This window comes from Prionailurus bengalensis, chromosome B4 (genome assembly GCF_016509475.1).
Source record: "Prionailurus bengalensis isolate Pbe53 chromosome B4, Fcat_Pben_1.1_paternal_pri, whole genome shotgun sequence".
NCBI lineage: Eukaryota > Metazoa > Chordata > Mammalia > Carnivora > Felidae > Prionailurus > Prionailurus bengalensis.
The window spans coordinates 59,079,761-59,098,451 of record NC_057358.1 but is presented as its reverse complement, the minus strand read 5'-3'; the positions used below and the strand labels follow the sequence as shown (position 1 = coordinate 59,098,451).

The 18,691-nt window shown below is 35.5% G+C and overlaps 1 protein-coding gene across 3 annotated transcripts in view; it reads right to left on the bottom strand.

Moving 5' to 3' along the window:
- Positions 1-18,691, bottom strand: part of RASSF8 (Ras association domain family member 8) — a 118,315-nt gene that overhangs the window by 17,688 nt on the left and 81,936 nt on the right. For 2 of the 3 annotated variants that reach the window (XM_043564841.1, XM_043564842.1), the window contains one exon: positions 294-500. In XM_043564841.1, the coding sequence (XP_043420776.1) occupies positions 294-396 (103 nt within the window). In that variant the 5' untranslated portion in view covers positions 397-500. Of the gene's footprint in view, positions 1-293; positions 501-3,607; positions 3,705-18,691 lie in introns of those variants that run through there. The other variant, XM_043564843.1, reaches the window with a different exon arrangement.

Here is an 18,691-nt window from a genome sequence, read left to right as displayed (position 1 = left end):
GGCTCAAGAAAACATCTTTAGTTCCAGAAATCATTGTTTAGGATAAACAATAAGAGAACAGAGACAGTGCAGACTCTGGACTCAAGATCAGTAAATCTGGGAGAAGCCAGAAGACAGTGTCTTTACAGATTTATTTAAGCATGGGGAACTGTAATAAGTAAAAGTGTGCTCTCGAGTTGTATTATGGAACCAAATAAAAAACTAGAAATCTATATTTAATACAAAAAAAAAACCCCAAACAACAACAGGAAGGATAAACCACTTTGTCTCAGACTCTCAGAGAGTTCACTTACCTATCGCTTGAGCTAAGGCTATTACAACCTCCTGGCAAGTTGTAACTTCGGTGACCCCACAAACAATCCTCTGAACTCCATCCACCCATACTTTAAGTTCCATGGTGCACCAGCCAGTCACCCAAGGGCCCTGAGACTGGTGATCAAGGTGTCAGGTCATGTCGCTGGCTATGGAAATGTGAGGAAGGCAGAGTCTTGTGTAGTCAGCTAAAAAGAGGAAAAAACATTTTTAATAAAATGAGTCTTAAAATTTCTTAAGTATTATGCAAAATAAATTTTAATATCTCATAATCCTACTACCATTAATGACCAAGTACTTACTTATTTCACAGAAGTGAATTCAGCAGCATGAATACAACTATAGCCACCTATTCATGACATTATTTCATATTAGTACAATTTTCATAATTATAATTTTATTTATTTATTTTTGAGAGAGCAAGCGATCAAGTAGGGGAGGGGCAGAGAGAGCGAGAGAGAATTCCAAGAATGCTCCATGCTGTCAGTGCAGAGCCTGACATGGACTTGATCCCATGAACCATGAGATCATGACCTGAGCCAAGATCAAGAGTTGGATGCTAAATGGATTGAGCCACCCACATGCCCCATATAATTGTAATTTTAATCATAAAGTAACTCTTCTTTGGGTAAAGAAATCCTACTTACTGGACCAAGCCCTATTGCTCAACATAGAAGCAATTTATTAAAAACACGTAAGCTATTTTAAAAAAAATATCTCATTAGGATCACTTCTGAGGTTAAAAAAAGATGTTTGTCATTTTTTGAATAATAACTGAACCAGTTTCCACAGCTCTGCCAGCATTTGTAAATGTATCTTCAGAACTCCACTGTATTCCTTTGTTTCATGTGAACCTTGCCTCCCTCTCTTCCCAAAAGGACTGAGAGTGTTGCTTTTACCACAGAAATTCTAACACTAACCATAGTATAATGCATAGGTGTGCAGAAAATATTAGTTGATGGAAATTAATTCTTTTACTTAAGGCTGGCAACTTCCCCGTATATGAACTGCTTGACTTTTTCTTATTTATTTCACTGGGGTTTGATAATATTCTTAAATTACAAGTTATTCTAATAATATAAATCTCAATTTTTGTTGTATTTGTGGTGTTTCCTCATTGTTTTTTTTTGTTTGTTTAGTTGCATTTATTCATATGCCATGCAGAAATTTTCACACTCTCCTACAATCAAACCAAATGTCTTGATTCTTGTATTGATTAGAATGTTATTAGCTTGCTAAAAATCAATTGCACACAATTCTTTTTCCTGTAGGGTTTTAAAATCCCAGTTCTTCCTGTGTTAAATCTTTAATCAATCTATGATTTGTTCATTGTCCTATGATCTTCCTGTTTTTTGGTTGGTTTCTTTGAAAAGAATATTAAAGTTTATGAGATGTAATAAACATTGATTTAATTAATTAAAAAAATATTTAAATTTATTTAAAGGTTGACAATGGAACTAGTGTTTCAGCATTAATGACTTATTGAAAAGCTTATTTAAAAAAAAAAACACTCAAATTAAAAAAAAAAAAAAAAAAGGAGCATAATTTTTAGGGGCGCCTGGGTGGCGCAGTCGGTTGAGCGTCCGACTTCAGCCAGGTCACGATCTCGCGGTCCGTGAGTTCCAGCCCCGCGTCGGGCTCTGGGCTGATGGCTCAGAGCCTGGAGCCTGTTTCCGATTCTGTGTCTCCCTCTCTCTCTGCCCCTCCCCCGTTCATGCTCTGTCTCTCTCTGTCCCAAAATAAATAAACGTTGAAAAAAAAAATTAAAAAAACAAAAAAACAAAAAAAAAAAACACTAAAAACTTTTCTAGTAAAACAGCATTTGTTATAAACAGTAACACAGTCCTTATGCATTTTCTTAAAGGACCTAAGATAGTTCTAGGCCACCTGGGTAGATGAGTCAGAACATATGTGAGCGAAGGCAAATAAGCTTATTTGCTTTCTCTAGGGAAGGTGCAAAAATACTTTTTGTCATCCTGAAAACAAGGGAAAGGACTGACAGTTTCCCAGCGTGTTACTTCAGCTCCTTCTGCCTACGCTGCAGTACAGAGGTGGTTTCATCAACCCTCTCTACACCCAGATAAAGGGCTATTTGCCTCTGACAAGCTAAATTGCCATAACTGTGTTCCTTAGTTATGAAATCTCATGAAATGGTGAAGTTTCTGGGTGGAGAAAAGGGCTCCAAAGCCAGAGAAATGTAAGAAATTCTACAAATAAAGTTAAACAAGTTTCTTTACAGTTAGACCACTCTGAGCATTTAATAGGCTGATGTATAGTTGAAATTTCAAATGAGAATTTCAAATATGCTACTGTCCCCAATCCATTTAAAGACCATTTGATGAAAGGAAAAAGAATTCTGACTTTAAAACAAGATATTTTTCGTTTTCTGCCAGATGCTCTACTTATTAAAAATAGAATACCTATTATTCTTTCTTGGAATATAGTTAAGATTAAAAAATTGGCCCAACATTAAGATATTGTATTAAATTAATATAAAAAAATTAAATTACTTTATTAAATAAAAAGCTGAATTTAAAAAACTAAACTGAATTAAAATCTATTTAATACCTAGTCCATTATTTTTCATTAAAATATCTTACACTTGGGGAACCTTGCAAGGAAGACAGCAGATCTCATTAAAGGCCTCCTCCCCCCAAAGAAACCTGTCATTTAAAAGAAACTTATGAGGTTCATTTTTAAGTTCTACAAAGGTTTTAGTACACTACCACATATTTTCCTATCTTGAATTATCATTGTTTACCTCAAACTTTTAATCATTAAGAGAATACACATGAACAAAGAACACATGTACATCTACTAAATATTACAGAGTATAGTAACATTGTGGGAAAACACTGAGCATAAATAATACTGCTTAGTTTATATAAACTTGCAGGTATTTATCCTCTTGATCAGAGACTTCCTACCACGGCTTATCACAGAGAAGACCAGCATCTGCATTTTTTACACTACTAATATTCTCTTTCAAACTTAAATCCTTAAGGAGGGTAAAAAAAAATGCCTTAATAGATCATGTGGCCCCAAATTTTATTTCTAACAGGGCTTTGGTTTTTAGAATATGGCTTCTGTCCAGTTTGGGCTGTACTAACAATCATCCCTAGTTTCCCTAAAAATCATGGTGTTATTCATGGAAGTCATCTGTAGAATCTGTCCCTCTCTAAGCCCTTAGGTACTCCCTTCCAGGATCTGCAACCCTGTTCTATCCTTCAGAGTCTAATTCCTATGGCTCTGTTCCCAGTCCCAGAACTAGACTAGAAGGAAAATAAAGTCCTACACTGTAGGTGCGTTTTGTAGATTGGTCATCCTTGGAACTAAGGACTCGAGAAGCTAAAGGGCTTTGGCATCTCAGCTGGAATGTGGAATACATTTTTCCATGGAAACAATGATGTAGGTAGAAGTAAGGTTCTACTGCAAAAGTATTCTTATATTATAGTTCAGTTATGGTTTCCACTATAAGGTTTCTATATTCAAACCATGATTTTAATTTTTATAATGAAGAACTAGGTTTATTCAGTAACAAGCTACGGGGAACAAAGTGTTCTTTAGTTAAAAACCATTTACTGTCTTGAAAGCCTATTGGAATTAAGCACCTGCATTTGTGGAGACATATTCCTCCAAGACCAGTACTTTAATAAAGCAATTTCAGTCAATCCTCATTATTTGTGGGTTCCTTATTTGTGAATTCATCCACTCACTAAATTTGTAACCCCAAAATCAATATTTATGGCACTTTCACAGTCATTCACAGACATGTATACAGCAGTGGAAAATGCAGAGAGGCAATACTCTGCCTTCTTGTTTCAGCTTTCATAACATCAATAAGTTATTTTTTCTCAGTGTTTTTAGTGCCATGTTTTGGCATTTTTATGGTCTTTGTTGGCAATTTCATTGCTGAAAATGGCTCCCAAACACAGTGCAGACGCTATCTAGTGTTCCTAAATGCAAGAAGGTTGTGATGTGACTTACGAAGAAAATATGTTATTAGATAGGTTTGGTTTGGGGGTGAGTTATAGTGCTATTGGTTGTGAGCTCAATGTTAATGAATCAACAATAAATATCAAATAAGGTATCTTTCAAGAGAAAAACACACAAAACAAGGTGATGTCTTGATCAGCGGACAAAACTGTTGTGACCAAAGGCTCTCACAAATAAGTGCTGACTGCATATTTAAAAATGGTGTAAGTTCCTTGTGATGGCTACCATTGAGCTACTGAGCAAATTCCTTTACTCCCTGGACACTAGACACAAACATACAAGCAAGCTTATTGCCAATTTTATCATTTCTTTCATGTCCAGTTTTTGGTTACTGCATATTAAAGCATTCTTTATAGAAACATCATACAGATAAAATGAGTTATAATAAAATCTTTACAATCAAACTCGCTACTTTAAATAAAATACTAATGCTATGCACTAGTTTTTTTGGCATCATACAGAAAGAGATTCTGCACAGTGAACATGAGATATCCTGAATAATACTTATTGGAATCAATAATAAGATATCCAAATTCTCTTTTGTATAGAAAACTAGTGAAAAAATAAAAACTACAGGGACTTTAACTTTAGATTACCTTATTCTAAAACTGATTTGATGTGGGAATTATGAAGTTATGTAGAACAACTCTACAAACTAAAAAAGGATTAACTTTTTAATGCTCAAATGGTTTTGAGGTAAGGAAAAAAATAGGTACATATTGCCTGTGGGTGATGGGAAAGTAACATAAGTTTAAAAAAAAGAAAAACAACCTGGATAACATGAGAGGATGAAGCACAATGTGGGTGGAGAAGGAGAAGAGTGAAAACAGATTAGGAAGGAAGGCGGTGGGTAAGAAAACAGATTTTGGTAGGTACAGGTAACAGGTTCTGGAAAATTGCATCAGAATCCAGTCATAGGTTATCTGCCCCTGAACTGCAGTGTTCAGGTGATGCATGTTTTATAACACTCTGGTTCTGTATTTTGGAAATACAGTTAAATGTTCAGTTGCTTTCAGAAAACCCATTATTTTGCTATAACACAGTTCTGGAAATGGTGTCACAGAGAGTAGGTTGTCATAAAAAGTACAAAATGTTAAAAGTGGGCACTGAGGAAGATGACCTTAGTGATATCAATAAGATCCTTCCCAAATGAAATATTGAGAACAATAGTCCTGTGCACGCACCATAAGGAAATAAGGTTCCCCAGTTTAACAATTTTGGGAAACATTTCAAAATACAATGTGGGAGACAATGTGCGGCAAGATATCCCACAGTAGAGAAACTGGTTAAACTTTGTTAAACTAGTAGTACTCAGTGACTCAGCATGGAGGGTGAGAGAGTGGAAAAGAGGCATAATGCCTATAAAATATCCCACTGAACTACAGGATACAAAATTACCAACTTTTGAAGATATGCTGTATGTAAAATGAGATTTCTGTTAGCCTTTTAATGTATTTTGAAACACCCAGAAGTGGTGACGATACAACTATATTGTAGGAATAATATAGAACAAATGAGAAAATTTAATAGCTTTTCTCTTTCTCTTATATGAAAAGTCTTAATTGCCATGATTAAGCCATCTCTTCTAAAGACAGGTTTTATATTTTTCTCTTTAGAAAAGTCATAGGATTTTTTCTTTGATATTACATTTTTAAAAATTCACAATGATAAGCAATAGTTGCATATTAATTATTACATCCAGCAAACCCATGCTCTTCCTTCTACTATTCATTATCCTCAGGTCACAACATTTAAACACATGCAGTGATTTAACATTTTCCAGATTTAACATGTTCAAGTGACCGTTCTGCAACTATGGCAAGGAATGGCCTGAGTACCTACCATCTGGTAAGCACAGTGTATGGTTTCTCATTTATTCCTCACAATACGAGTGAGTTAGGTACCATTAGTCTCATTTTAAGTGAATCTCAGTTTAAATAATTCTCTCAAGGTCACAAACCTAGGAATAGGGGCATATATTCAAAATTGGGATGAATGAAGAAACTAAAGCATGAATAAGGCAGGCCTCTCTAGAAGGATTCAATGTATTCAAATAAATGCTTTTAAAATGTCCTAAGTTACACTAAGAAATCTCATCTATCATCACCTAGAAATTTATTTTTGTCAGTAAGCAAGGATCAGACAACATGTGCATACTGTCCATTTTAGGAGAAAGTAAAGAGTAAACCAACTAAATCATGTTAAGAAACTACAGTTTTAATTCAGAGAACCTATGACAAATAAATACACAAGTCAGCAAAGCGAGTGTCTCATGATTAGGTTCATTTTCAGCACTAACAAATTATTCCTTCAGCTTTTGAAAATTATATCCAGATTTACTTACAGAGTCCAAAATAAATATGTCTGCATATTTGTGATAATTTTTAACTCTTTCCTTAAATACAAAGCAAAGCTTCAGAGATTTCTGGCATTTTTTTTTTTAAGTTCACACCATTAAAAACTACTTTTTGGAAAAAGCCATTTTTCCCCCCAAGCTAACACTGATTAGTGGAAACAGCATGCACCAAGGTTCAAATCCTGAGTCAATTACTTACTGTGTGACTTAAGTCAAGATGCATAACTTTTCAAGAGGCATTTGTGAGAAATGACATGTCTTTTTAAAATGGACTTAGTGCAGGGCTTGGCACAAAGTATGAATTCAACAAAAGTTAGTTATGGAAATAAATATAGCTTTCAGAAGTTAGAAACTTTTTTACTATATTATAATATTGTAAGTTATTATACTTATTAATATAAAATTTCAGAAATACTATCATTTTAATAAGAGCATCTAAAAATAAAGACATTTTAGGTTATTATACCATATACTTAAGAGCAGCCAACATTCTCAAAGTTTTTAGATAGAGATTAGAAATGATAATTGGGATTAGCATCCATTTTAGGAAATTTCAACTGCATCTGGTATAAGCAAGATACAAATCAAGTTAAAATTACTGGAACAGAAATATTGATTTTGCTATTAAGAACTACTTTTTATTTTCTTAAAAAACAAACTTTTAAAATAACTATAGCTAGTAACTTTAGTTTTTTATTTAGCATCAAATTTAGTGGTATAAGAGCCATTACCTTCAGTTGAGTTTCCTATTCCAAACCCACCTCCAGAAAGCTTATTGGCAGTTATATTTTTCTAAATCATATATAATGTTAAACTGATAATCTATGACTTTGGTATCTCCTATACCCAGAGATGTTAAGCAAATGTTCATAAAAGAATATCAAGAAACTTTTGGGAGTATGATACTTCACCAACCTTATTTCTGAACTAAGAATTTGGGTAAACTTTGATCTGTTAATTAAAACTCTAAGCAGGAACACAGGATTTCTATGTAAGAATTATAACTTGGAGAGGAAGCAAAATCTTTGTAATTGCTCATTTTAGAAAATAAAGAGATGTGTTTCTAGTAATTAAGGTTAGTCACAAAAGCAAGCTCTGCTTCAGGATAGTAATTCCTTCTACCAGTCTAACATACTGACACTACCAGAAAGTCATTTCTTGCCTATTCCCTACAAAATGGTTACCATTTGTAAAATCATTCTAATAATCCATGAAACACAAGGCCATGTTTATTAGACTGAATTCTTCTTTGACTTCTGGTTGACAGAACACTACTAAATCAAGTGTTTTGCTTGGGAATTTAACTTGGAACATCACAGCCTGAAAAGGATCACAAGAGAAGACGCTAGGGAGCTATTGTGGTGGCATGAGACAATGACCACTTGGTAGGTATGTAGGAATATCATAATAGTGATGGAGATGAACTTAGACCAACACACAGAAACAATCCAGTTCAAGTCCTCCAATGGCCCCTATAGCCATCATTGTAAGCCAATTTATGGTTGTCACAGTCTCTCTAGTGGTAGTAGCCCTGAGTGAACTTTAACTGGAATGTCACCATTCCACACAAGTGCCACTAAAATGTCAGCACATGCACCTTCTTTTATTCCTTCCTTTCTACCATTCTACCTTTGCCATATTCTTCTTCCCAAGTCACAAGACAGCCAACAACACCCCAAAATACATTTGGCTCTACTTGGTAAAACTTATAACAAGGAAGGTGTAGATTCTATGCACTGGAGAAATCAGAGAGGGATAGGCACATGATGGTATTTTCTCTCATTTCATAGAGTTCACTGAAACCAAATGGATAAGATATCTTGTCTTTCAGAGCTAGCAACTCACTGGCCATCAACTAGTGTAATCATTTATCTGAACACAAAAGGCTGGGGGCTGGCCAATTATATCATTTGATCAAGGTCACATGAATAGATGTTAGGCAATATTTGGAATAATATTAGTTTGAAAACTGAAATTAAATATATTTACATATACTGAAATAAATTAAATGTCCAGTATAGAAGATGTTTAAGGAGTTGCTCCTATAAAACACTCTAGTTAAAATAGTCAGACCAGGGGCAACTGGGTGGCTCAGTCAGTTAAGCGTCTGACTTTTGGTTTTGGCTCAGGTCATGATCTCACGGTTTGGGAGTTTGAGCCCTGCACTGGGTTCTGCACTAATAGCATGGAGCCTTCTTGGGATCCTTTCTCTCCCTCTCTCTGCCCCTTCCCTGGCCATGCTCTATTTCTCACTCTCAAAATAGATATATACACTTAAAAAAATAATTATAAACAAAATAGACCATAAAATGGTGGTTACCATTGATATAACAGAAGTATGAAAAAATATGTGTTGTCTGTTCTTGCTAATTTTGTTAAATGTTTATGGAAGGTGAAACAGTAGAGGTCCTTGCAACTTGCTTTTACTAGGACAAAATCTCCTAAGAAATATAAAAAATAATATACCACTGGGTTCCATTTCTTGCTGAAGTAATATAAACAAGAAACATAAAAAGCCATCTGTTTTGTAATTATATCTTCTGTTAGGATCCCAGTCTACTTTGAGGCCCTTTAGAGGTAGTTGGAGGCATGTGTGCAGTGTCAAGATCTGTGATGGCTTAATTCCTGTTAGAGCTCTCAGCCTGGGATGAGGGGTCACACTCTCAAAACTCTTAATGTAAAAGCCCTAAACTCTGGCATCAATTAAATCATGCCTTTTACTATATGTGCTATTTCATGGCTCTCACTCATAATCATTAGAAAACATTGCAGTGAACAAGGCTATAATGTATTTCTAAAAAAATTACTGAAGGAAAGGAGGAGTTAAGTAGTAGGAGGAGGATCTGAAGCTTGTTTGGTCCCTTGAACTAAGCTAGATAAATACCAATTCATTCTGAATGCCCAAGAAGGCGATCTAAGGACTGACAGAACTGCACAACTAGAGAGACAGAGAAGAGGGGAATCATGGAAGGCAGGAGGTGCAGAGATGTGATTTGGAAAAGAAGTGGATTGTGGGTGCTACAGAAAGGAGGGATCCTTGGTCACAGAGAAAGGTGAGAGAGAGAGGAGTGCACAGGGGATCACACAAGGAGGAATGTTTCCCCAAACCCACTGACTAGGAAAATAAGAGGGGCTGATTTTCATGAGTTTTTACAACCAAAGACTGGAGTTGCAGAGGTCCACGGTATGGCAGGTGTGGAGCCCAGTGTACACTGCAGTGCTCCTGTGGAGAAGGAGGGCAGATAATCCAGAGGCAGATGGAAGTGTGATCTGAGATCTCCTGGGACACATTGGGAGAGACAGTTCCCCCTTTCTGGAGCACATCTGAGAGAGGTGGCATTGCCTCTATGGGTACAAAGGAGCTGGCGGGTACCATTTATCTCTCCCCGCCGTCAGCATAAACTAACTTCAGTAATCAGCACAGTGTCAACAGTGGCGGTGTAAACTACCAACACCAGGCCCTCCCCCACCCCCATGCTCTGCAGGTGCTGCTTTGCTCAGGTAAGTGTGTCAGAACCAGTGCAGCGGGCCCCACCCACAGAAGACCAGCACAACCCTCCCCCTCCAACCCCCTGCATGCACCAAGTCTACTGACAATTAGAGTTCTGCAAAGCTTCAACTCTAGTATAAAATACCATCAGGTCTCTTTTAACAAGCAGACCAGACTACACCTAGATAAAATTCGCCACACTCTGGACAAGGTTGAAACACTCCCCGCTGCAGGTAAGGAGAAACTCTGCAGAGGAGTGACGTGAGGGAAACAGCAGCTAAAACACAGCAGCAGAGTGCACATAGCATACACCAGAGACACTTCCTAAAACACCAGGCCCTGGACAGTATATGGCCTCTTCTTTATAAAGCCATTACTCTCAGGAGCAGGAAACATAACAGGCTTTCCTAAGACACAGAAAAGGAAGACAGAAACAGACAAAATGCCAAGATGGAAGAATTTATCCCCCCAAAAAAGAACAAGAAAAGGTCACAGCTAGGGGTCTAATTGAAACACATATAAGTAATATGCTTGATCCAGGATTTAAAGCATTGATCATAAGGATACTAGCTGGGTTTGAGAAAAACATAGAACACCAGAGAGTCCCTTACCACAGACTAAAAACTAGTCAGGCCAAAATAAAAAAAATGCTATAACCAAGATATGAAACCAACTGGATGTAATGACCACAAGGATGGAAGAAGCAGAGGAACAAATAAGTGATATAGAGGACAAAATTACGGAAAATAATTAAGCTGAAAAAAAGAAGGAAAGAAACATATTGGATCCCAAATGCAGACTTAGAGAACTCAGTGACTCCATAAACATTCATATCATAGGAGTCCCAGAAGAAGAGAGGGAAAAAAAGGCAGAAGGTTTATTTAAGCAAATTATACCTGAAAACTTCCCTAATCTGAGAAAGGAAACAGACATCCAAATCCAGGAGGCACAGAGAACTCTTAACAAAATCAACAAAAGCAGGCCAACACCAAGACATACCTTAGTAAAATTTGCAAAATACAGGTAAGGAAAAAATCCTAAAAGTAGCAGGACAAAAGAAATCCCTTAACTTACAAGGGAAGACAAATAAGGTTAGCAGCAGATCTGTCCACAGAACCTTGGCAGACCAAAACGGAGTGGCATGTGCTGAATTCAACTGTGCTGAATGGGAAAAATATGCAGCCAAGAATACTCTATCCAGCAAGGCTGTCATTTTAGGATACAAGGAGAGATAAAAGGAGTTTCCCAGACAAATAAAAAACTCCTGAAAACTTGGTGACATTTTAAATGTAGATGTGAGTGCAAACAGATTTGTGATATTTCTCCTTGAGCAAATGCACTTTAGTACCTTCACTGTAAACCAACCCTTCAAATAAAAACATGTCTTTGTTATAACACAAGAATAATAATAAATAGCTACCTCAGCTCTTACTTTGTGATAGATGAAAAGTTAACTGTTATATTTAATCCTTTTAATACCCATCTATATCTCTATATGATATGAATTATTATGATACAAATGAAGAAATGGAGGTATAGAGAAATTAGGAACTTGCCCAGACTTACTCAGCCAGTAAGTAGAAGATCCACTCTGATAATGCTTGTAACTACTAAAAAGTTACTTATATTTATGAAATAAAGTTATTAGTAAAGTTTTCCAGGACTCTGTAATCACCAGTCTTGGCTCAGGAGAGAAAGTAATCAAGTGGATGTGACCATGGGACATATAAATTCCAATACGACTAAGTTGAGTGATATATTTAGCCTAATCATTGCCATAGAGCTGAGAAGAAGCGAGGAGCTAATATTCAATAATAATCAGACTTAGTAAGGAATACATGACCCCTGAGATTCCCACCAGAAACTGCTCCTCTGATACCTCCCTTGTCTCAGTGAAGCAGGAATAGAGCTTGGGTCTAAATCCAAATGTTATTAGACCTCCAAAGTCTAGATCCTTTCTACTACAACAAACTGTCTGCAAGGCAAAATCATTTTTCTTCTCCACATCTGAATAGATACTGGCTACTTCATTAGTGATTTTTATCCATTTGAGTGACAAAATTATGCTGTGACTTTATGGTCATCATTCAGGTATAAAGAATCTATTTCCTGAATTTAGGATTAATGACGTTCTGTGATAAAACCCAATGTTTTACTTAATAGGGGATAAAAACAAATTTATTTTTTATTCATGAAGCCAAGATCACTACAGACTTCTCGTTCATGTTTTCATAAATACTGAGCCCATCAATTCCGACAAGTAAGCCCATTTTTATACTTACAATGAAATAAGTATAAACTTTTCAACAGAACGTTGTTTTGACTTACAGTTACAATGGTGACTTCAAATAGCCAAAATTTATATGTCAAAACTGTTCCTCTGAAGGTACATGAAATTAGTATTTCTAAGCTAAATTAGAATGTAAACATTTGAAAGCCAAAATAAAAGAATTTTGGGAGGAAATACTAATGAAATAAATATATAAAATTAAAGAAAATGTGAGTGCCTGACTCCTGGCTCAAAGTAGTTGCCAGACTATAAAATTTGCACTAAATTCAATTTTAAGATTTAATTAACACAGTATATAAAGTGCGACAGTTCAAATGTTTTCCAAAATTTCATTACTATTCTTACTCAGTTGGTGAAGTACTAAATGCTTTAAGACTACAGAGGCCTGAAATTGTATTTGGCAAAACTAAACATGCATGATCCCTAAGAATCTTTGTTAAAGTGGACTATTTAAATTCAAAAATTTAAAAAGTATGAACAGGGGTACCTGAGTGGCTCAGTTGGTTAGGCCTCCGACTCTTGATTTCAGGTCAGGTCATGATCTCACGGTTCGTGGGTTTGAGTCCCACATATCTCTTTCTTTCCCTGTCTCTGCTCCTCCTGTGCTCTCTCAAAATAAATAAATAAACTTTACATGTAAAAAAGTATAAATAATATGAAAAGACAGTTTTCCCATAATCTTTAAAAGTCAAGAAGAGGGGCACTTGGGTGACTCAGTTTGTTGAACACCTGACTATTGACTTCAGTTGAGGTCATGATCTCACAATTCATGAGATCCAGCCCTGTAGCAGATTCTGTGCTATCAGAGCCTGTATGTTTTTTCTCTCCCTGTCCCTCTCCTCCTCCCCCACTCATGCATGCGCATGTGCACATGCTGTCTCAAAAAAAAAAAAAAAGATAAGAAAAAAGAGTCAAGAAGAATTTTGCTTTTTGTAGAAGACAATCTAAGTCAATTAAATAATTAAATCCCTAGATGATATCCAAAAATAGGTACATGTTTTGGTTATATTTTAGTAAGTAATAGGTATTTTCCTTCATAGCAAAAATTTAATACCGAGGTTATTCAGTGTACCCATAATGCTATTGTTCCAAAGTACCATACTTTATTCCTTACATTATCTTTAGTTTCCATTCTCTTTAAAGAAGTATTATGTGCTGCTCTGCATTCATTTGGGGAAGTTTTGGAGTTCAAATAATCTATGAAGTATTGCATTGTTTGAGGGGGCATTCAGTCTTATTGGAGAAGACAGATGCTAAGTCTGAGATGTGTGCTATGACATATTGGGGCAAAAGGCATGGTATTTATTATAAATATGATCATTGATGTTGACTAAAGTGGTATTCTACTTGACAATATTCTATTTAAAGAATTGGGCTTGGGCCTAGTCCCTGCCCTTTACTGAAACTAATGGTGCTAGGTGAGGATGGGTGTGACCTGTCAGTCAGTAGGCAGACTGAATGAGGAAAGCTATACACCTAACCTAGAGCACATGAATTAATATAAATGGCTCAATTAATATAAAGGGCTCAATATAAGGCACAGCAACTAAAGCAATTAACTGTTAAAAATCCCAAAACACTTTCCAAATTAAACAAGGGGTGGGGATGGGGGGTAGAAACTTAAGTTTTTGTTATGTTTAAATAAATTTATTTACATTTCATTAGTACATCTGATTTCTACAATGTGTTTACATTTCATCAACTCCTATATTTTTAGAGTAAAATGAAAAGCTCAAGTACTGCTAATCTAGCAGTTACCTTGGCAAAGTCCCTTGTAGAACTATCACCCAATGGAATGAAATGCGTCAAAAAATATGGCCAAGGATTACTCCAGTAGTGATGCTACGATGAACATTACACTACATTGTAAAATTCCTAAATATTGTATATCTCAAGGTAATACCTATGAAAGGAATACTACTGTTCTAATCTACAATTTGTGGCTTCCATGTGATCTTAAATATTTAATTGAAATAATTTTATGGCTATTAATTTTTAAATGCTCAGTGAAAGGAAGTGTGCAAGTAAAAGAGTAGATAGAAAAATAACTGCACAAATAATGCCTAATGTTTAGAAATGAAAAAAATATCAGTGTAGTATAAAATTCTGCTGACAGGGCTCTTTCTCAACACCTTATCACTTTAAGCAAAGCTTTTCCCTCCCTAAAAACAGATTAATCAAAATAGGCCAAATGTCTCCAGTTAAAAAGAAAGACATGCTCCACCCTACACACTCAGAGAGTTTTAATAAAAAGAATGTAAGGAATTTAATGAAATCAAAACAAAGGAATTGATAAAGTAAACAGTACGGACTTCTCAAGCCATTTTCAGATTCCGGTTTATAAATGACCTATCTAAATAACTTATCTAAGATTATGAAGACAAATAGACCCAGAGATAGACCTGTGGCTAATATTCTTTTCCATTTCAAAGCTTGGGAATACACAGAGTGAACACAACATATGGTCTTTTCCAAAGTGTTCTTTCAAATACATTGTATTCTCTGTAAACAAGTTCTTAAATTGCTATGTTTAGCTTATTTAGGTGCAGAAAAGATAAACTAATCTTTTCTGTAACTATATTATTTAAGAAAAGAATTAAATAAACATGTACTTCATTTTATTATTAAAACTAGACCCTAAAAGTTCCAAAATATTTACAATAACTAGCAATTCATATTCTCAATATGATTTTGCCATAAACAAAAAGTTTTTAAGTTTTGGATATTTTGAATTTGTAAGAGCAATATTTCTGTAGAGCTGTTCAGCAAAACTAGAAATCTGCATCTGGAACTGAGAAGACAGATCCAACAACATCACAGTATCAGAAAGGTGACATAAAGCCATAAAACACACTCAAGTATACTCTATGCCCTTAAATAGTATCTCCTTAGCATTATTGTACACATTTATATCAGGCTGTCCTGTACTTCCATTGTTAAGACTGATCTAGATTTGCAAATTTGTATTTTAATGTATGTATATGTGTATATATGTGTATACAAACATATTCATACACATACATGTGTGTGCATGTGCATGGATGGACACACACACACACACACACACACACACACACACAAACCTTCTAATTCCTTAACTATATTTTAAACTAGAAGTCAGAATTCGTTTCCTTTATAACAGCTAATGTTGTGAACAATGTGCAGGCTCATTACATTGATAACAACTGTTTAAGTTATACAATCATCCAATGTCAAAGCCAGGAAATCGATGCATTTATGATTGCCTAAATTTCTACAAATCCATAATGATATTACTCCAACTGAGCTCCCAAAGAAGTGAAAGAGTATAGACCTTTGAAGAACAAACTAAACAATGAAATACTCTAAAAGCTGTACATATGAAAACAAATTTAAGAAATGTCAAAAAACTCATGACTTGTGTTTTAATGTGATGGTAAGCAACATATTCAGGGAAAAAGATTAAGTAAATTATTAAACTTTAGACTATGAAAAAAATCTCAGAGACTAAAACCTACATGTGACCAATATTAATATATTAAATTCATGTTAGTTCTATATAAATATATTCAGTGCTCAGAAAATAAGAAGTCTCAGTATAATGAAGAGTCAGCAGTTACCTTACTAATAAAACAGGAATCAAGGATTCAAGGCCTAACATATTTACTATTTAAAAGCCAGTAGATTTAATGTCTAAAACCTGCAGAGGTGGGGGGAGGGGCAGAGAAAGGGAATGAAGAAGGGCATTCAGGAGGTTTCAGCACAGTAACCTGGGACAGTAGTTTTTACAGTCAAGAGGTATCTATAGCTAGTTAACTGAAACGTTAATAGAAGTATAATTTGAACTTTTGGAAAGTTTTTCCATTGCTCAAAATTCACCTAGAAGTGTCAGAATGACTAAGAGAATGAAATTTTTCATTTTTTAAATTCAAGTCCAGGGGCGCCTGGGTGGCGCAGTCGGTTAAGCGTCCGACTTCAGCCAGGTCACGATCTCGCGGTCCGTGAGTTTGAGCCCCGCGACGGGCTCTGGGCTGATGGCTCAGAGCCTGGAGCCTGTTTCCGATTCTGTGTCTCCCTCCCTCTCTGCCCCTCCACCGTTCATGCTCTGTCTCTCTCTGTCCCAAAAATAAATAAACGTTGAAAAAAAAAATTTTTTTAAATAAATAAATAAATAAATTCAAGTCCAAGGAACCAATTATTTGTGCCTAGCTACTGAACCAGAAATCTTATGTTAAGGAGATTAAACAATGTCCTAATTTCCTTTTTTAAAAATCAAAACACTAATATATTTAAAGTTATGATTCAACAACTAAAAAGCAAAAACATTGATATTATTACCAAAATCAAAGCAAAAAGCTACTGTTCAAATGAATCAAATACTCATGAGGATGAGGATGATGCAAGGCCAGAAAATGAAATAATGATTTAATTTTAAATACATCATGTATTGACAAGCGCTAGATAATTTATGAAGTTAGGCAAGCAGTTATCATTTTATAATCCATATAATCTATATTCTCTAACTATATCTCTATAATTTATAATCTATAATACTATCATTTTATAATACTCCCCCCCTCCCACTACCAAAAACAAAACAAAACACCAAATAGTTGAGGTTAGTAGAGTTCAAGAGTTCAAGAGTTCAAGAGTTAAGGTTAAAAGAGTTAGGTAAAGAACTCAGGTCTCTAATCTTGAGTCCTCTCACACCCAGACTCAACAGAGTGTAGACTGAAATTAGGACTACACCAACTCAGACCCCTAACAGCCTCCCAGATTTATTATAAGTGAACTATCTGCAGCAGATAAAGAGGCCACCTTCCACCTGCCTAAGCAAAACCAAGGAATGGAGATTGTTTTATCTACTTCACAAAACTAATTCTGATGATGATTTCTTTGGAGATGCCATGAAAGTCACCTTAAGAACTCACCTTCTGATTCTCCCTATTTAAGAGTCTCTTATGTTTTGTCCCCCTCCCTGTTTTTATATTATTTTTGCTTCCCTTTCCTTGTGTTCATCTGTTGTGTCTTAAGGTCCTCATATGAATTAAGTCCTGATATTTGTCTTTCTCTAATTTTGCTTAGCATAATACCCTCTAGTTCCATCCATGTAGTTGCAAATGGCAAGATTTCATTCTTTTTGGTTGCCAAGTAATACTCCATTGTATATATATATACCACATTTTCTTTATCTATTCATCCATCGATGGACATTTGGGTTCTTCCCATACTTTGGCTATTGTTGATAGTGCTGCTATAAACATTGGCGTGCATGTGTCCCTTTGAAACAGCATACCTGTATCCTTGGATAAATACCTAGCAGTGCAACTGCTAGGTCGTAGAGTAGTTCTATTTTTAATTTTTTGAGGAACCTCCATAATGTTTTCCAGAGTGGCTGCACCAGCTTGCATTCCCACCAGCAGTGCAAAAGAGATCCTCTTTCTCCTCATCCTCACCAACATCTGTTGTTGCCTGAGTTATTAATGTTAGCCATTCTGACAGGTGTGAGGTGGTATCTCATTGTGGTTTTGATTTGTATTTCCCTGATGATGAGTGATGTTGAGCATTTTTCATGTGTCAGTTGGCCATCTGGATGTCTCCTTTGGAGAAATGTCTATTCACGTCTTTTGCCCATTTCTTCACTGTATTATGTTTTTTTGGGTGCTGAGTTTGATAAGTTCTTTAAGATTTTGGATACTAACCCTTTATCTGATATGTCATTTTAAATATGGAGAACACAGGGTTACTGGAGGGGTGGTGGGAAGGGGGATGGGCTAAATGGGTAAGGGACATTAAGGAATCTACTCCTGAAACCACTGTTGCACCATATGCTAACTAACTTGGATGTAAATTAAAAAAATATGATAAAAAAAAATTCACCTTCTGAGCCTGACCACAAGCAGTATGTTAAATTTCATAAGAGGAGGCTCAATGAAACCCACAGCTTTGGATCAGTTCCCTGCCCAATCATGAGGAACAACCACGATATCCCTTCCAGTTATGATTCTAATGCTTCACATTGTGAGTGCCAGTAGAATATATAAATATATTCTAATTTCCATACATAGATATTTAAATATGTATATACACACATATATGTACACACACACGTGTATATATATATATATATATATATATATATATATATATGTATGTTTTAAAAGACAACTCAAAAACAAACTTGAAAAATATAAACATTTTCTAGGAAAAAAAGAAAAAGTCCTACAATTACGTAGGAAGAATAAACATCTGGGACTGTTCCACAAAG